This window comes from Melanostigma gelatinosum, assembly GCF_949748355.1.
Source record: "Melanostigma gelatinosum genome assembly, chromosome: 16".
Taxonomy (NCBI): Eukaryota; Metazoa; Chordata; class Actinopteri; order Perciformes; family Zoarcidae; genus Melanostigma; species Melanostigma gelatinosum.
In genome coordinates, this window is record NC_136649.1 from 8,393,482 (window position 1) to 8,410,307 (window position 16,826).

The 16,826-nt window shown below is 42.9% G+C and overlaps 1 protein-coding gene across 1 annotated transcript; it reads right to left on the reverse strand.

Annotated features, from left to right (window-relative positions):
* Positions 1-552: 552 nt before the first annotated feature.
* syt14a (synaptotagmin XIVa) lies at positions 553-16,156 on the reverse strand (the record flags this gene model as incomplete). Its single annotated transcript, XM_079287072.1, has 7 exons — positions 16,042-16,156; positions 12,616-12,843; positions 6,529-6,800; positions 5,995-6,444; positions 4,146-4,335; positions 3,359-3,415; positions 553-866 (listed from the first exon to the last, which is right to left on the reverse strand). Exons 1-7 carry the CDS (start codon positions 16,139-16,141, stop codon positions 553-555), a joined length of 1,611 nt encoding a protein of 536 aa, XP_079143198.1. The 5' UTR covers positions 16,142-16,156.
* Between the last annotated feature and the right edge of the window lie 670 nt (positions 16,157-16,826).

Sequence of the window (16,826 nt, forward strand, 5' to 3'; positions counted from 1 at the left end):
TTTAAACTTGAACAAGTTGGAGAACAACGAAAGAGTGTGCCCATAGTTTCATGTTTAAACCTCTCCGATGAGATTAAGGATAATCCTGATGTCGGCTGTTTGAGCTGGAGGTGTATACTAACAAAATGATCACATTGTAATTTGCTCAACAGCTTTATCCGGAGCCGCATTCTTGGAACAGGTCCCAGCTAAACCCGTTCAACACACAAAAACAGAGTGCCATCGACAGAAACTTAAAGTTCATTACAAGGCAATCCATGGAAAGAAATAAATACAAATGACATCACATTACTGGCCGTATGACTAATCAATGGCTGTCAGTGATTTTGCAAACAGTGCCACGAAAAATGCCAAGTTGAACACCAGTAGACACATGTTGGTGTCTTTTCCTTCATCTCCACTGACCCTGGATCCCTGGACGTCCGTCACGCTCCTCTATCCCAGCTGAATGACAACTGCTCTGTGCAGCTATCCTCTCTCTCTCTCTCTCTCTCTCTCTCTCTCTCTCTCTCTCTCTCTCTCTCTCTCTCTTCGCTCGCCGACCTCTTGCTGCTAGGACTCCAACAAACTGTGCCAGCGGCAAACCTGCTGTCCTTTGGACTCCTTCATCTGAGTCCAGTGGGTGAGCTCCTCCTCCCCCGAGCTGTTGAGGCCGAGCGAGATCCAGCCAATCATCTCCTTGCGCTTCATGCTGCGCTTGTTGTAGACGGAGAGGATGAGCGTGACGTCCGACAGCTGGAAAAGAGCGACCTGGAAGACAAACGTCTCCTTGTAGGTCGGGTTGGGCTGCCCTCGACAGATGGACGTCTTACACTTGGACATCTCGTGGCCCATGGAGTTCAGTAAGGTCAGCTTAACATATGTATCTGAGTAAGAAACAAGGTGGAGGAAACAATTACAGGGGAAATGATGTAGACCTTTAGAAACCTTAACTGGATCAGTCATGCAAAATCCTTGTGTTTCTCCAGTGGTATTGTCTTTGAGTTGCACTTCTACCTGCTGCAGCTGTGCTTTCTCTGTATGACCCATTTTCCCCACAAAGTGTTTCTTCTCGTAATAATGCAGCAGTTGCTGTATAAGATCATGCCGACATGGGATGCAGGTTTTTTTTTTTCTTCTTCTTCTCCTGATCAAACACACAACGCGGCTGTGTGTGTTCCTGATGACAGAGAGCGAGAACTCAAAGGGTGCAAGGAGCGTTACTTCTGTCCTGTTGCTATGCAACTATGTCTACTATAACCTGATGCAGGGGGGGATGCTGGTGAGGATGAAAAATGGGCCGGAGAAAGTTAGCAACACGTCTGCACAGAGGGCGAGGAGCTTCATCCAAAATAAATGTTCCTCATCAGGACAGCCCTCCAGGAGCTATTATTATTTCCTCTGACTTTGACATAATGTCAGTGTCACGACATAACGTGTGCACAGACTTTCAGAGCCCAGGGCAGCGTCCCAAAAGACGGTCCAATGTCCAAAATGTGATGCATGCCTGCCGCATACAAATGAGATTGTTCAAACGTGCACTAAGTGACTGGTGCGCAACTCTAACAGGCCATGACAACGGTATTACATTTTATAAATGAAACAAAAATTGCTCAATATCTTTAGTATTGAACAGAAAACATCATCTTTGGACGTGTTTCACACTGATAATCTTCTTCTGTGTGACATTTCCCATCTTTTTCTCCAGCTTTTCTATTTTATTGTAAATCAGTGCACATTCCAAAGAATCATTCCCAAATGAAGGAGAAAAGAAAACACTGGTATTATCAAGTGATTCAGCATTCACGGTTTCCTTTTCCACTCCTCATTTTTTCCCATGCAGAATTTCAGGTGTAAACCGAGGCCCACAAACCCAGCGGAAAGTAAACGAGGCAAGACTGGCAATCACAATGGGTCTTTGAGAGTGTTTCGCCCCTCGTCTTCAACCATACTCCACAGTAATGCTGTGCATTATGCTCCTGTCTAAGTGGGAGTATAGGGAATGAATTGCCGAGGCTTTCATGCTGTCGAGTGCCAGCTGCCTTCCAACGCCTTCGCTCGCCGCCTTGAATCACACATTCAGTTGCTCTCTTTGACATAAAAGCACAGTGAAAAAAAAAAATAGCCTTGATTTCTTTTTCGACTGCTGCTGAATGGGCTCTGTGGAGCTGTGGATGTCTTAAGTGGTCAGTAGCGGTGATGCATGGCTCTTTGGCATTGTCGCTGAATGAGAGGGGCTGCGACTGATGATTAACTTGACTTGTCGGCTTGGCACTGTTTTGAAATTGCAGAAAAGGAGCTCTAAAATTGCTCTGCATCTTTCACCGCGCTCTCTCCACTTTGTGGGACGCACAAAGTCAATCAAGGCCTTCATAAGGATTTTGCAAAAAAAAAAAGAAGATTTTTCAGTGTTACCAGATGTGACTTTTTTCTAAACGCAATTTTGTATACAGTTATGTGGATATGCTATTCAGGAAAGCACAAACAATATCAAAATCTGGCAGCTTGTCAAGTTGACATTTATAAATACAAGGAACACGGCAATTAACTGGGGGGGGGGGGGGGGGGGCAGTGCGGTGAGTCTTTCAGATTAATATATTTCTGCTCCGCTCCGTCACAGAAGTCCTGTTTCTGTTTGCATATGCTGTAAGCAGAGCTGGAAAAATGCAAAATGACACCCAAAGCATGCCGAAGTGTACCGTTTGAATAAAGCCAGCAGTCGATGACGCACACGGCATTTCCTTCCAGCTTTGCCACCGGCCACCAAGCAAACCGGATTAAGTTTAGCATGAAAAGTGTTACTTCGGAGTGAAAGCATGAAAGACCTGCAGGCATCACTGGCACACGAACACAGAAGAGTGACACGGCACAGGCAGCGAGAGCGGTTGCAGGGCCGGATGCAACATGCACATTGAAAAATGAAGGCAACAGCAAGCGGCCATCTTCATGGATAAGTGCTTCGATTGTAAAGTGTGTGTGGAGGAGTAACAATGGAAATGTGAAGTAACTGCTGTAGTTCATAATGCTATTGCTTTTGAATGCTTTTTTTTTGTATAATCTTATCTGAGAAGATTGTTAGAACTTTCATGTCTGTCTGCTAAATATGAAGCTGTCCTTCTCATCTCTCATCACACACTTATCAATGACTTAATTCATTCATTTTTTGGTTGTCACATCCTTCGGTTTTCCTCACAAACTACTTTTTTGCAAAACATGTTTAACAGATACGATTATGGAAACCAAATTAGTACAAAAAATAGTTCGAAAAGTCAAAGAACCGTATTGGAAAACACTTTGTGTTTGATTGACTGCATCCATGAAGATGGTTTCAGCATTCGACAGCGATCGCACGTCACTTTGCGGCAGGACAGAGACTTACCTCTGATAATATAAACCTGTCCACCTATCAAGTGTTTTAGACAACAGAACAGCCCGTCTGACAACAAGGGTTGGACAGCAGTAAGAAAAAAACAACGGACCAAGATGTCAAAAAGGTCGTAAGGAGAGAGAGAACTTCAGGTGCAGACACAACAGAAGATGCGAGGAAAGAGAAACAGGGTCAGAAGGCCAACAACGTTGTTTTTGTTTGTTTGAACTTGCTGCTCGGACCCCTGGAGACTGACCAGTACATGAGGGGAACCAGGGATCAAACCAGAGGTAGTGCAGCTGAGATAGAGCGGACTATCTCTCAGCGGGACAAGTTACAAGCTGTGCAGAGCTTCTCTCCGGCTCAGTCTCAGATGGAAAAATTAAAGCAAATCGCTAATTTATATTTAACAAAAGGTCCCTCACGTCAGTTTTGACCACATTTTCCCAAGAATGATTCAATGTCTTTGTTTTCTATAAGTATGCAAATGCCATTTACAAATGTAATAAATTAAAGGGGAGTTGTATACTGACAATATAGTTTATAATCTGTAAAAACTAACATTTTTGACTGGAGTTTGGTGTAGCAAAACAACATCATTGGTTGTGACATTTGCTTTAGAAGCAGACTCGAGTGGCGTTATCACATGATACACATAGGCTGCCTAAACATACATCCCTATGCACAGGCTCGACTTGTCCCAACCCCCCCCCCCCCATCTGATACAGATTGAAAAATGGTTCACACGCTTCACTGCTCTTCTGGCAACGACTCAAACAAAACGTTTTAGCGTACTTACTGGGTGGCTTGTTGGCAGTCAGGTTCTTAAAGTGGATGCCTTTGATGATCTCCACAGAGAGACGACCTGTTGTGGCGTTGTACACCAGGCCCACGAGGATCTCTGGTGTGGAAGTCTGACTGACTGACTGGAATGATGAGGCGCTTTCACTGCATGTCATGTCGGAGAGGCTGACCTGGGATTCACCTCCCTGAAAACATTTGCAGACGTTCGGAAAATGATTCACCGGTGCGTGTAAGGCAAGGCAAGGCAAGTTTATTTGTATAGCACATTTCAACAACAAGGTAATTCAAAGTGCTTCACATAAAACCATTAAAAGCATCAAAACATAAGGCAAAAGAAAAGGAGATTTAAAAACAATTAAAGAAACAGTGTAAGAAATCAAATTCAGTCATAAAAAGTAGAGGAGATTTAAAACATACATTGAAACAATAATTGAAGTAGCCAAGGCCTCTGCTCTGGACCTGTCCTCTGCTACTTTCTTTTAAACTTCGCCCGTTATCAACGATTCATCGGTTAACTCAAGATTTGCGCTCTCGTACAGAAACTCCGTCGAGGATACTCTAAGCAGAGATATCATGTTTTTTCACTGGACGCTACCCACAATCCTGGTGTCCGGAGACTTGATGTCTTGATAAGGTAATTTTCACAAAAAGTAGAGGAGATTTAAAACATACATTGAAACAATAATTGAAGTAGCCAAGGCCTCTGCTCTGGACCTGTCCTCTGCTACTTTCTTTTAAACTTCGCCCGTTATCAACGATTCATCGGTTAACTCAAGAATCACAAAAATCACAGTCACCGCTCCCCTATCTAACAATATAGCGATATCACAAACGTTTATTCGTTCCTATTACCACTTTAGTTCCCAACACTATCAGCAGCATTTGCAAAGCCCAGTGTACAATAATTCTGATGACACTATTTGGCTTCTTCTGACAATTGACTTTTATGACCAATATGACTTGATTACGTATTTCTCAACACCATATGTTGCTCTTTTGCCAAAACACAAAACAACTGTGCTGTGAGAAGCAATAGAAGGCCAGTAAACCAATATAGGACTACTTCCTTGTTGAATATACAGTATGTTAATTAGGGGTGTAACGATACGCGGATTCGTATTGAACCGTTCGGTACGAGGCTCACGGTTCGGTACGCATGACGAACCAAATACGTTTGAATAAAAAAAATTTAAAATGAATTTAAAAAATAATTTAGATGTAAGTAACAATACTACATAACATTAAGGAGCAGTTTTTGTTTTTTATGCTTATGTGTTGCTAAGAAGACACCCCAGAAGATGAGTCACTCAGGTATAGTTCCATCATTGTTCAAAGTCAAAGAATAACTTCATGATGTTAGTTGTAATGAATAAATATATTTTAAAATCAAGTACATTTCTCTGGCATTTATAGTTTTCTACTGTACCGAACCGTGGCTCCACTGTATCGTACCGAACCCAACCGTGAGTTTTGTGAACCGTTACACCCCGAATGTTAATGGTCCCTTGTGGTTTGAGATATGCATATGCTGCATTACCTCTTTGTAATCTGAATCTGAACATTTTAAAGCCTAGGAAAAGGAAAACAAACCAGCACAACTCAAGTGATTGTATTATTCCCTGATGTGAAAAAAGAGGCGCACTACCATCTATCCCTCAGACACGTTAAACCAACAACTCAAACAGAAGGAGCTGGTTAGATCTTTATCTTCCCTCACGCTGGAAATCATAACCTCATTCTGAAAATGTTATGCAACCACATGAAAGATCGATAAATGTAGAGGCATAATTAATGAGGTGTTGAGAGAGCGCCTGAAAGCCAACACCTGCTTTGATCCTACTCACCGGGAGAGCGCAGCAGGGGTCTAATATGACTGGCACTGACACTTTGCCCTGAAGGTTGAGCTTGGTGAGGTAAAACACCTTTTCCCCGAGAGCCTTCTCCTTCTTCATCTGCCGCACACTGTAAAGGCGGAATCGGATGGCGTAGTTGCTGATCATCTCCGACTCAACGTGGCTGAAGCGGAAGGTCTCGGTGAAGATCGGGCACGGGCCTCTCGCGATCCCCGTCTTGGCCCTCTGCTTCTTGGTGGGCAGCAGCACCAGGTGGACCTGCCAGGAGATGTTGCCCGTGCGTTTCAGGGCGGGAAGATCCGATACCGCCACGATGGTGACCGCCAGCTGCTGGTCGTCTGAGTCGAAGTCAAACACCACGTCTAGAGTGCCATATTTTGCAAGTGGATCTGGTTCATAACCTTTCGAGAGGCGAGCTGCTGATCCACGGGCTGACATGTCCTGAAGAAACCAATGAGATGGTCAATGTTCAGTAAAAAAAACCTCAATCTGTACATCTGTGGTCATATCTTGAACCACCGGTACCTCTGGGCTGAGGACAGCTGTACTGTCACTGGGCACATCCTCCTCGTAGCCCTTGTTGAGGTAACTCTCGGTCTCGTGGCCGTCGCTGCAGTCACTGGGGCATTTGCCAAAGGACAGGTGGGGACTGCCGCTGGTATAGGACAGATCACACTTGGCATCCCCCAGGTCCGACAGCGTACAGGACATCCTTGGAGAGCCGTTCTCGTCCTGATAAGGAGGGGGCTGGAGCTCGTCCAGCGGCGGCGTTCGTCTCATCCTCTGGATGCAGTTGGCTGGTTGGAGGGAAGTCAGCAGAGGGGTCAAGGGTCACAATTATGCACATATTGTTAAGTATCCTAGGATCAGGGTTCTTATTCATCCGAAAGAATGCAATTTGCCATATATTGATCTGTTTCAGTGAAGTGAAATAAAAACGTCAGAGTTAGGAGAGTGCAACTTTCCCATTCTCTTTTGTCAATGGTATGTCATACTGACATTCACTTTTAGTTCAAGGCCCCGCTTTGCCGAAGCAGGCATGACTGTAGGCATCTCAACCACAGCCATCACCGTAAGCAAGGCAATACAATTATATTGGTATAGCACAGTTCATGCACGGGGTAACTCAAAGTGATTCAGACAAACATTACTCATTACTAAAGCTTTACACAGACATTATTGCATATTATGTACTTCTGCTTTGCCATTTTATCTTATTTTATATTTTACAGATTAAGGTTTAATCTGGAGCTGCACCTCAATGCTTAGGTATAACTCAGGTTCTCGTATTCCGGTGTAATGTTGATCGTTCATGTAATTCTTCAGCATCAAGGCATACACGTTGCAATTTGTCATTATATTTCATCTTCGCTCTGTGAAGTGGCGCTCATTCTGCCCATCCTTGTGAGCATAATGTGCTCTCTGAGAGGAGTCTTTTGAATGTGCAACCTAAATAAAACATCAGATATCATCAGACATCAGATTAAAGGACCAAACTGAACACTTCTTAATCTGCCACAGATTTCATGCCTCTCACCTTTCTAAATGATTCAGTTTGCCTGGAAGGCAGAGAATGAGGCTATACTGAGAGTCTCCGTGCTACTTATAAAGAACCCTGAATAGTGTTGTCAGCTGCATTCTCAAATCTGCCTCCCTTGTCCAATTTGGATTCACAAAAATTGAACAGCCGATGCTAATACTCCCATCGGGACACTGGCGAAGAGTTCTTTAAACCCCGGTCTCTTGCAAAACAAAAAAAAGAAAAGAAAAAGAAAACAAAAGATGAAGAGGAAAATAACTTGTGTGTGTGTGTGTGGGGGGGGGGGGGGTCTTCTTTTTCTGTCTCCATAACTTGGAACCAACCCTCTGATGTGACGTAAGCCTCTCCAACTCATTGTTCCAGCTTTCTCCCAAGTTCTTGAAACTTTCACTCTTAATAACGTCAGCGTGAGACGCCACCTCAAAGTGGCACATAACAGTGGCAGGATGGAGGCAAAGGAGTCTTAACTAAGTGTCACGGAGAGCTTGATAAAAGGAGCAAATCCATTTTGAGCAGCTTCTTTTTCCCCCCCTGCTGAGCCGGGGGCGGTTGATTTGATGGAAGCTGCTGTGTAAAAGCACTACTCTTTTCTCCAGCCCGCTAATTGGGATGGTTACCATTCCTCCTCTCGTCTAACCCACCCTTCCCTCACAGAGTTTCCTCCCCTCTGTTCTGCCAGTCGCCTTGTTTTGCCTTCTCGTACCTCTGTACGTGGGGGAAACAGTTTGTGCTTTGTGAATCTCGACTGTGAAACTCAGGTATAAATATCTTTGGTGACAAATGAGCAGAGCAGCGCCTCGTTGTCCTCTCCATGGCTACAAACACCCCCTCCTCTAGTGGCCCCTCACCCACAACATCACGAGTGTTAATCAGTAGCTATCAATAATAAAAGCAGTAAAGGCTCCAACACCTTTAGGCAAGAGGCCAGGATCAGTTTATGTAGTATGCTACTGTCGCTTGTTGTTAGGATGTAATTAGCTTAGCTTAGCATAAAGACTAGTAGCAGGAATAAGGGAAATGTTTTCTCAAATTCTTGTTTGTAAATGTTTAAATGTTTCAGGAAATGCTACTGTTTCCTGGCTAACTAGATTGTAGTACTCATCTGCACCAACCATTTGTACGAGGAGAAACCACGGAGGCGTTCCGCTTAAAGTCACCAGTTAACACGGTCACTCGTTAAACTGAAACACACGATGCTCTGAACAAGCGGATCCTGTGGGACTTCAGTAGAGCTTGACATTTTGCTGCTGTTACCAGTTTTGGTTCAATGTTTAAAGCTCGCTAAGTCGTCTAGATGGGAAGGACAAAACGCTACATCACTTGCCAACATGCGCACGAATGTTTTTGATCACGTCCGCTTTAAAAGATTCTATTAGACAAAGTTAACATGATGAAAACACGTTTGAAAACATATCATGAAGGCAAGCATTTATTTTCAATGAACAATTTTGACTGAATCATTTCAATGACACTGAAATAATTCATAAAAAATAAATATTTGTATATAGTGACGTGTTGCCCACGCAAAACAATGTCCTCATCGGGCGGCCATGACAGCACGCTAACCTCAGAGAAGAGAGCGGAAGCTGGTCCACAGACAAACCTCAGATGATTTCTTTCTCACTGCTCACTTCCTATTTTAAGAAGGCTGCCACCGGAGCACCCCGCCCTGCCTGATACTGCAGTCTCTGCACAATCGTCCTCATGTATAATACATATGTCCTGAGGATAGAGCTCTTCATATTCACAGACAAACACGCAGCAGTGGGAAGTCGAGAGAAAATAACACAGACCCCATTCGACTTTTACGACAGGTCGTTCGAAACAAAGTGCACTTTGACGTCTATGTCGTGGCAACTACCCATGTCTACATTACGCATAGTGTCTTTTGTTTTGGGGGGGGGGGGGGGTTTGGGGGGAAAGAGCGACATGATGTCAGGACTGGTGTGAGGTCACAGCGTTGTCGTTTGCTGAGTTAGTGGGCAGAGAAAAGCGCAGCCATCAAAGCCTTTACCTCAGGGAGGAAAATAACGAACCTCTAATACGTTCAACCCAAGTGCAGTCATGGATGAACGGAGTTCTCGCTCCACTTCCTCTCTGGACTACAGATCATATTACTGTGTTGCTTATTACAAGTAAAACTGATTACAATGACCTGATGATCCAAACAGGTTTAGAGAAACTACAAACGTATCCAATTTTCCCTCCATGGACACGTTCTCTCAGTGAAATACTCTGCCTTCAAATGTTGAACGTTCTCTATAATCCTGCAAACCTTTAAGGCCATTTTGACTCACACAAAAACAAGCACAAGACCTTTCATGGCTAAAATATTGGTGTATATAAATAGAGCAAGTCAATTTCAAATGATTGCTGTCGGGCACACATGACTCAAATCCCTGCCTCTCTCTCTCTAACGAGGAACACTGACTGCGTAATCTTATTGAAAACAAGTCAGTGATGACTTTCACCAAAAAATACTCATTCAATTGAATTCAGTGTGAACTGCTTCTTTGAAATTAAAGTCATACAATATATTCCACATATTTTCCCCTGATTTAAGAATATAACAATAATACAACAAATGTCCTGACAAACATGATCCCATGGCACACGTGGTGACATTTAGGAGGTCAATCTTCTCAGCCAGTTGGACCCCATGCAGCAATATGTCACACGGTACATTTGAGGGGTCTCGAGAAGATGAACAGAAGTAGAGAGCATGTTTGTGCTACACGACGCTATGCGAAATATTTCAGACTTCCCTCTAGTCGTTGCTTCTGCTCTTGTAGATTACCTCATAATTAAATGTCTTTGGGACTTTTATTTGAATAAAAGAAGGAAACAAACGGGTCTGGTATAGACATGGGGGTTGGAAGTGTAGTTGAAATTATTTCTTGATTAATTGATTAAAATAATTAAATCCAGCTGAATATCTTGGAGTCTTAGTGAATACAAAAACAGCAATTTCAATTTGTCATCATGCACGTCTTCACTATTGAGACATTTGTAGACAAAACAATGAATCCAGTAATAAATAGTTGTATCGAACATGTTTTAAACGGTCCAAAATTTAAAAGAATACACATACATAGTGGTCTCCTTTAACTATATTACTGTTCAAAGTTAGATTTGACTGACTGTTAATTTAGATTTATTTATCATAATATTTGATAAGATTTAGCAGGCCAGTGAAGAATAACCTGGCTCTGAATGTGCCGTGTATTGTAAGCGGACAACCGTCGATCAGTTCTGTGTTAAAGACGACGTGTTCTCACGCTTGACAAGAATCACTGATTAGCTCATGTCCTCTACGTCTCAAAACAATTCCTGTGGCTGCGAGACGGAAATTAAATGAGGCTATTGTGTGTTCAGATGACGCAATCAATGTCTCCGTTTCTGTACATGCCACACACATGACCATAACATATCTTTCTGTAATATCACTGAGCGATACACATTCAAACGCTGCCTTAAATAGATTGCGCCAGACACTCTGTCTTGAAACCCACTCTGTCTTGAAACCCACTGTCTTATATAACACAAGGCTGGTTCAGATGTGATTCACCAATCGAGGACGCTGGCAAAGATTCGATTGTTTTCGTCTTTTGAAAAGCACCGGCAGACATTAACACGGCTGATTTCTGTCTGAGGGTGTTCAACGCAAGCCTGTCCGATTTGCATCTTTGTATGTGTCAAAACAAAAACACATTGTTAAAGACTGATACAGCTCTGCAGGATATTATCACCTCCTGTTCAATAAAAAATCCATTGCATCCAGCTTTACATTTACAGTTCTTGTCACTGTTTTTATAGATACATTTTCCTGATTTTATCTTGTTCTAGTTTGCTCTTGTCAAACATTAGCTCGGAACAGATCAAATGCTATTTTTATTTTTGCCCTTTTTGTCCCTTGAAAGGAATAGTTTCACATCTGGGTACAAGCTATTGACAAAACAATAAGATTGACTGCAATCTTATGTCTGTCCGGTAGAGATACAACTTCAGCCAGCAGCCAGGTAGCTTAGCTTAGGTTAGCATAAAGACTGGAAACAGGTAGAAAAAGCTAGCCGGGTTATATCTGACGGTAAATGAAGAAATCCACCTCCCATACCACTAAAGCTCACTGTGATTTTGTGTGTTGTACGAACTAAACAAGATAAAACATGTTAACCAGTGAGCTTCAGAGGTGCCGGTATGCAGATTTTGTCACCATTAAACAGTGCAAGGCAAGCTATTAATGCTAAGCTAAGCTAATAGGCTGCAGTGACAGTGGTGTTGACTGTCTTATCCAACACTCAGCCATCAAGTGAATGACAGTATTTCCCTTTCTTTCTTTTCCAAGACTTTCTCACTTTATTTTCAATGAACTCATCTTCTCAGCCTCTCGTTCATTGTAGCACCACCTGAATACATGAATCCCATATAACAATGACTGCAGTCTATCGTATGATGTCAAGTGTGTCACACACACGCGCTAAATGACTGATTCACATTCAGGCTACAAATGAAGTGTGCGTGTCAAATAAAAGACGTATCCAAATAGGTCAGTGCCGGTGTTCTCCTGTGACTTGCTCTTGAAATAAAAGAAAAACCTGCCTTCCATCCGCCCCGGTGAACGCCTTGTGATGGTGAGTCGGGCAGATGGGAAACAGAAGAAGAAGAAAAGAAAAAGAGAGAGAAGTGGGAGGCTGCGGCTGTGTAGATTATGCAGACAGTTGACTGCTTCACAACCCTCCCACGGAGAGTGTGCTGAACGGGAGCTTCGCTTTGATCACCTCTCTGGATTAACTGACAGTGTGTGTGTGTGTGTGCGTGTGTGTGGTGCATTTGTGTTTGTTGGTTCGGAGGTGAAGAGGAGTCTGTGCATTTGGCTCAAGCTTACTGCGGTGATGACGAGGAAATCTCTGTGTTAATCAAGTAAATTCAATTCAATTTGTTTCTTTCTGTAATAAAAGAGATTATGAATAGCAATGACCTTGAAGCTGTCCCGGCTCTCTATCTGAATACTAGCACAGAGAAGAAATCTTTTTTTTCATTTGATTCAATTCCCACTTCAGTTCAGGGCCTACCGTCGTCAGCCGAGGCTTCGCTGCTGTAGCCGTCATAGTCAGCAGTCAGAGGGCTGTACTTCTGCCGGCTCTCCCACCTGAAACCTCCTGCGTGTTTGGTATTAGCGGCCGCCTTGGCTCCTCCCCGGAGGCCTTGGGAGCGGCTGACCGCCTCCTGATACTGACCCATCACTTCATCCTCGCTGTCCGATGACGAGCCCTGCAGGCCGGCGTCAGCGTAGGCCTTGTCTGTTTTGGAGTAAAGAGAGATGGCCCGGTTACTGCGGCCCGATGCCAATCACTGTGTTTGAGGGGCTTTTTCTTTTTGAGCTCTTTAAGAACCCTTTCCTCGGGGAATTACCCACAATTCATAGAAATGTGACGGGGTTACCAGCGGAAGCCGGAGACGAAAGAAACAAAAGGTAAACAAAGAGGACGGCCCATGTGTTTAGCCTGTCATATTCAATTTACACAGAAACATTAAGGATTAAAGATGGGACATGAAGACACATGCAATCAGAGGAATGGAAGCATAGACTATATTACACACCTGGTTTATTTTCATTTTGTTATTAAAGCTGTTTTGACAAAAACAAGTATATTGATTATTTGACAAATAAGTCATCTCATGAGACCTGGAAGACGTTCAAATCAGGGAGTAAAAAATATAAAACAAACAATTGTACATAAAATGTTGTGACGTTGTCACTGCAAAGTGCTGTCTCATTCATATTTATACCATTTCAAGCCTTTACAGTCCTTCACACTTAACCATTTAAGAGTTCAGTGGTCCATCAATGCCCCGGACCTGTGGGACAGACTGAGATGTAACAGGTGGACAGTAGGCAGCCTCTACTGGCACCAAACCTGTACTTCACAGGAAGTCTGCTGAACTGCTTCATCAAAGGCAAACAGAAAAAAAGATTTCAAGGACAAATCAAGTGTGTAATTTCACCAGACTAAAATGGGCTCCATTATCCGGACTATTAGGTTTGTCTATTGGTATTACTTTTCTTTTCTAATTTTACTCTTTTCTGTTTGATTCTATTTTCCTTTTTATTGTTCCTTCGTTGTTTGTAAATGCCATGATTCACTGAGTCATCTTATGTAAAGGCCTTTAAATTGCCACTGTGTGTTGAAGCTGCCAGACTCAAAACATTATGTTTAAATGTTTTATTAATCCCATAATATCAAACGAATTACAATTATTGTGGTCGTGGCACATACATTTAGGGGGGAAAAGATATGAACTTATTGTTTTAGTATGAAATCCATTCATCCATTCACTGCACCGTTGTGGCAGCTGTTGCTGATTGAATCATTCATACGGGGCGCTACAGATCATTCAGTCACAGCTTTGTTAAGGTGCTGCAGTTCAAGAGACATCTGCACACTCACCCTGCGACGCTATTTTCTGTATTCTAATTCATTTCTCCTGCCCCCAAATGATCTCAATCATCCTTCTACTGTTTTGTACGTGTTGAATTCACTGACAAAATTACAAGACGTCGTGATTCATTTTGTTTTATGGTTCTGGGCGTCATGGCACACGATGTCATCCATTCTCAAAAGATGATGTTTAGGGTTTTTTTTCCCTTGTCAAGTGACTCTGAGACGCTGAATATATTTGGGTCCTGGACACAATTACATATATCTGTGATGTTAGTCCAGGGCTGAACTCAGAAGGTGATTCATTGCTTTGTTCATAAAATCCATGTATCAGGCAGGAAACAACATTTGTCATGTGTGGTTCAGTTTCTGAACGCCTGCAGATACAGAATGCTTCGTATGCGACGTGCTTACGGTCACAACCCAAAACTGATCGTGCCAGATGGTAACGCAACGCCATTCTTCTTCGTGGCACGATGGCACATTGAACATCGCACATCGGACATTTTTGAGTCACTGATATTTGCACACAACCATAAAAACAAAAGAAGGGAGCAATCATCACTGACGTTGCCTCGGAGCTCTGCCCAACAAATTATAAATGATGTGTAACAAAGCACATTATGCAACAAAGTGCTTTGTTTTGTAACAGAAGTATATTAATATTAATATATTGAATACATTAATAAATTGTGGAATGGAAGTTGGTTGGATATTTATAATGTAAAAACTCTGTTAAAGCTGAATACTCAGTGTGTCTGTGGTGGCTTCTGAGGCTGTAGTGACATAGTGTGGTGGACTGATTTGGACTTCTACTGAGGGTTGTCTCATGTTTGGCCCACATGAGGGGGAAACAATGAAAACATCTGAAAAGCAGGTGATGAACAATCAATACATTCTAGTATGTCAATAAAACTACAGCGTCCCTTCTTTACATCCACCGACCACTAAAACACCACTTCACGTTTGTTCCAGCAAGGGGCAGCAGAGCTTTAACATTACTTCACATTTCGGGCGCAGCCTGAACAATCTCTCCGTCTTCAAACTAACTGTCTTTCCAAAATGCATTTCATTTCAAGAGCATGAAGTAAAAAGAATGAAAATAGATGATGCATCGATCAAAAACAGCAGAGAAATATTCTTTCTCTAGACTAGACTGCATATTTAACACAATCAATGAAAAATGTTTTTGTTACATCATTCATTGCGCAAACAGATAAAGAGGAACCAAACAAAGACACCACGAACAATCGTGCCTCCGTTTGTTTTTAACTGAATGTTTACCAGGTGGTAGAGCCAGCTCCCTGTGCGGGGCTCCCTGGGGCCACCAACCTTTTACACTCCTGAAGCCCTGCGGCTGGATGACAAGTAAACAGGCCTTACATCTGTGAGCAACGGTAATCCCTTCATGGGTTGAGAAGGACCAGTGCCAGTGGGCAATGTCCCCATGCAGAGGTCAGGCCTCATGGTGCGGGCGGTTGCACGGGTCCATGGTTTTATGGATCAGCTGGACGACACAAATGACTTGCCTCTAGGTTTTTCTAGGGCCTGGGAGGAGGCCAAGAAGGGCCATAGTTCCGCTATGAATCTGTGCCCTAAACTGCAAGTGTAAAATATATTTTAATGTATGTATCCTTTAAATCTATTAGGTATATATATATATATATACAAAAAAACGCTTTTGTTGCACTTAAGTGCCTCTACTTTTGGTTAATTGTGGACATAGTCGGATATCAGTCCTGTCCTCAGCAGTCAGATGAATGGGGAACATATCTGAACAGACAACTCAAAATGTTACAGCTTCAAGAAGTCAGGCTTTTCTATTTCAAATTAGCTAGTGGCCTAAACTCACCAAAAACGGTGTAAAGTGGGGTACATAACCAAAGTGGAAACTAACATCGGCATATACATCACAATTGGGTATAAAAATGCCATTCACCTTGGGAAATGCATGATAATGACACGCCTCCAAGATGTACGTGACATGTTGAAATATGTGCAAAATTTGAGCGCAAATAAAAAGTGCACAAAAGTGCAGGTATGTAAACGCGGGCTCACCTTGCAGCTCGTTCTTTTTCCTGAAGTCATCAAGGCACTGAAGGCTCCCTGGGTTCTCTCGAGCAAACTTGTTGTTGCGGTACCAGAACAGGAGGGTCATGAGGATGATGAAGAGTCCGATGGCTGTCAGAAACCCCAGCACCTCTGGAGAGACTGAGACGCGCAGAAAACCAAAGTTAAAGTCGCTGCAGTCAAATATCAGCACACAAAAGACGTAGGCATAATTGTGGTCAACAAATTAGATCATGGCTAAACGTATTTCCCACAATGTTGTGCTGTTCTTTTAATTTGTAGGGAGAAATGTTTGCAAAGTATGTTAACATGAAAATGACAGGGAGCAAGAATTCTGGTGCTGTAAATGCATACATGGTGGTAAACAAGACAACTCATTTTCACTTATCACATTTCCTGCAAACACGGCTGGACATACATAGAGCGTAAAGGACGGTGGAACCAGTCTCATTCGTTCAGTGAGTTCATGTTAAATATCACAATGAATGTGGTTGCTTCATGATGCTTTTTTTTACAGTACAATGAATGTTTTACTGTGACACTCAAATGCACCTTAAACTGTATATAAAACATCAGTTCAAGACAGATGAGAGAGACAGAGGCAGGTAGATCGGAAGAAGAACCAGGAGAGAGAGAGAGAGAGAGAGAGAGAGAGAGAGAGAGAGAGAGAGAGAGAGAGAGGGGTTGTGTCACTGTAGAGACACAACCGGTCTGTTGCCATAGCAACAGGTTCAGGTGCAGCGTCATTACAGACTCCAGACACACAGGCGAGT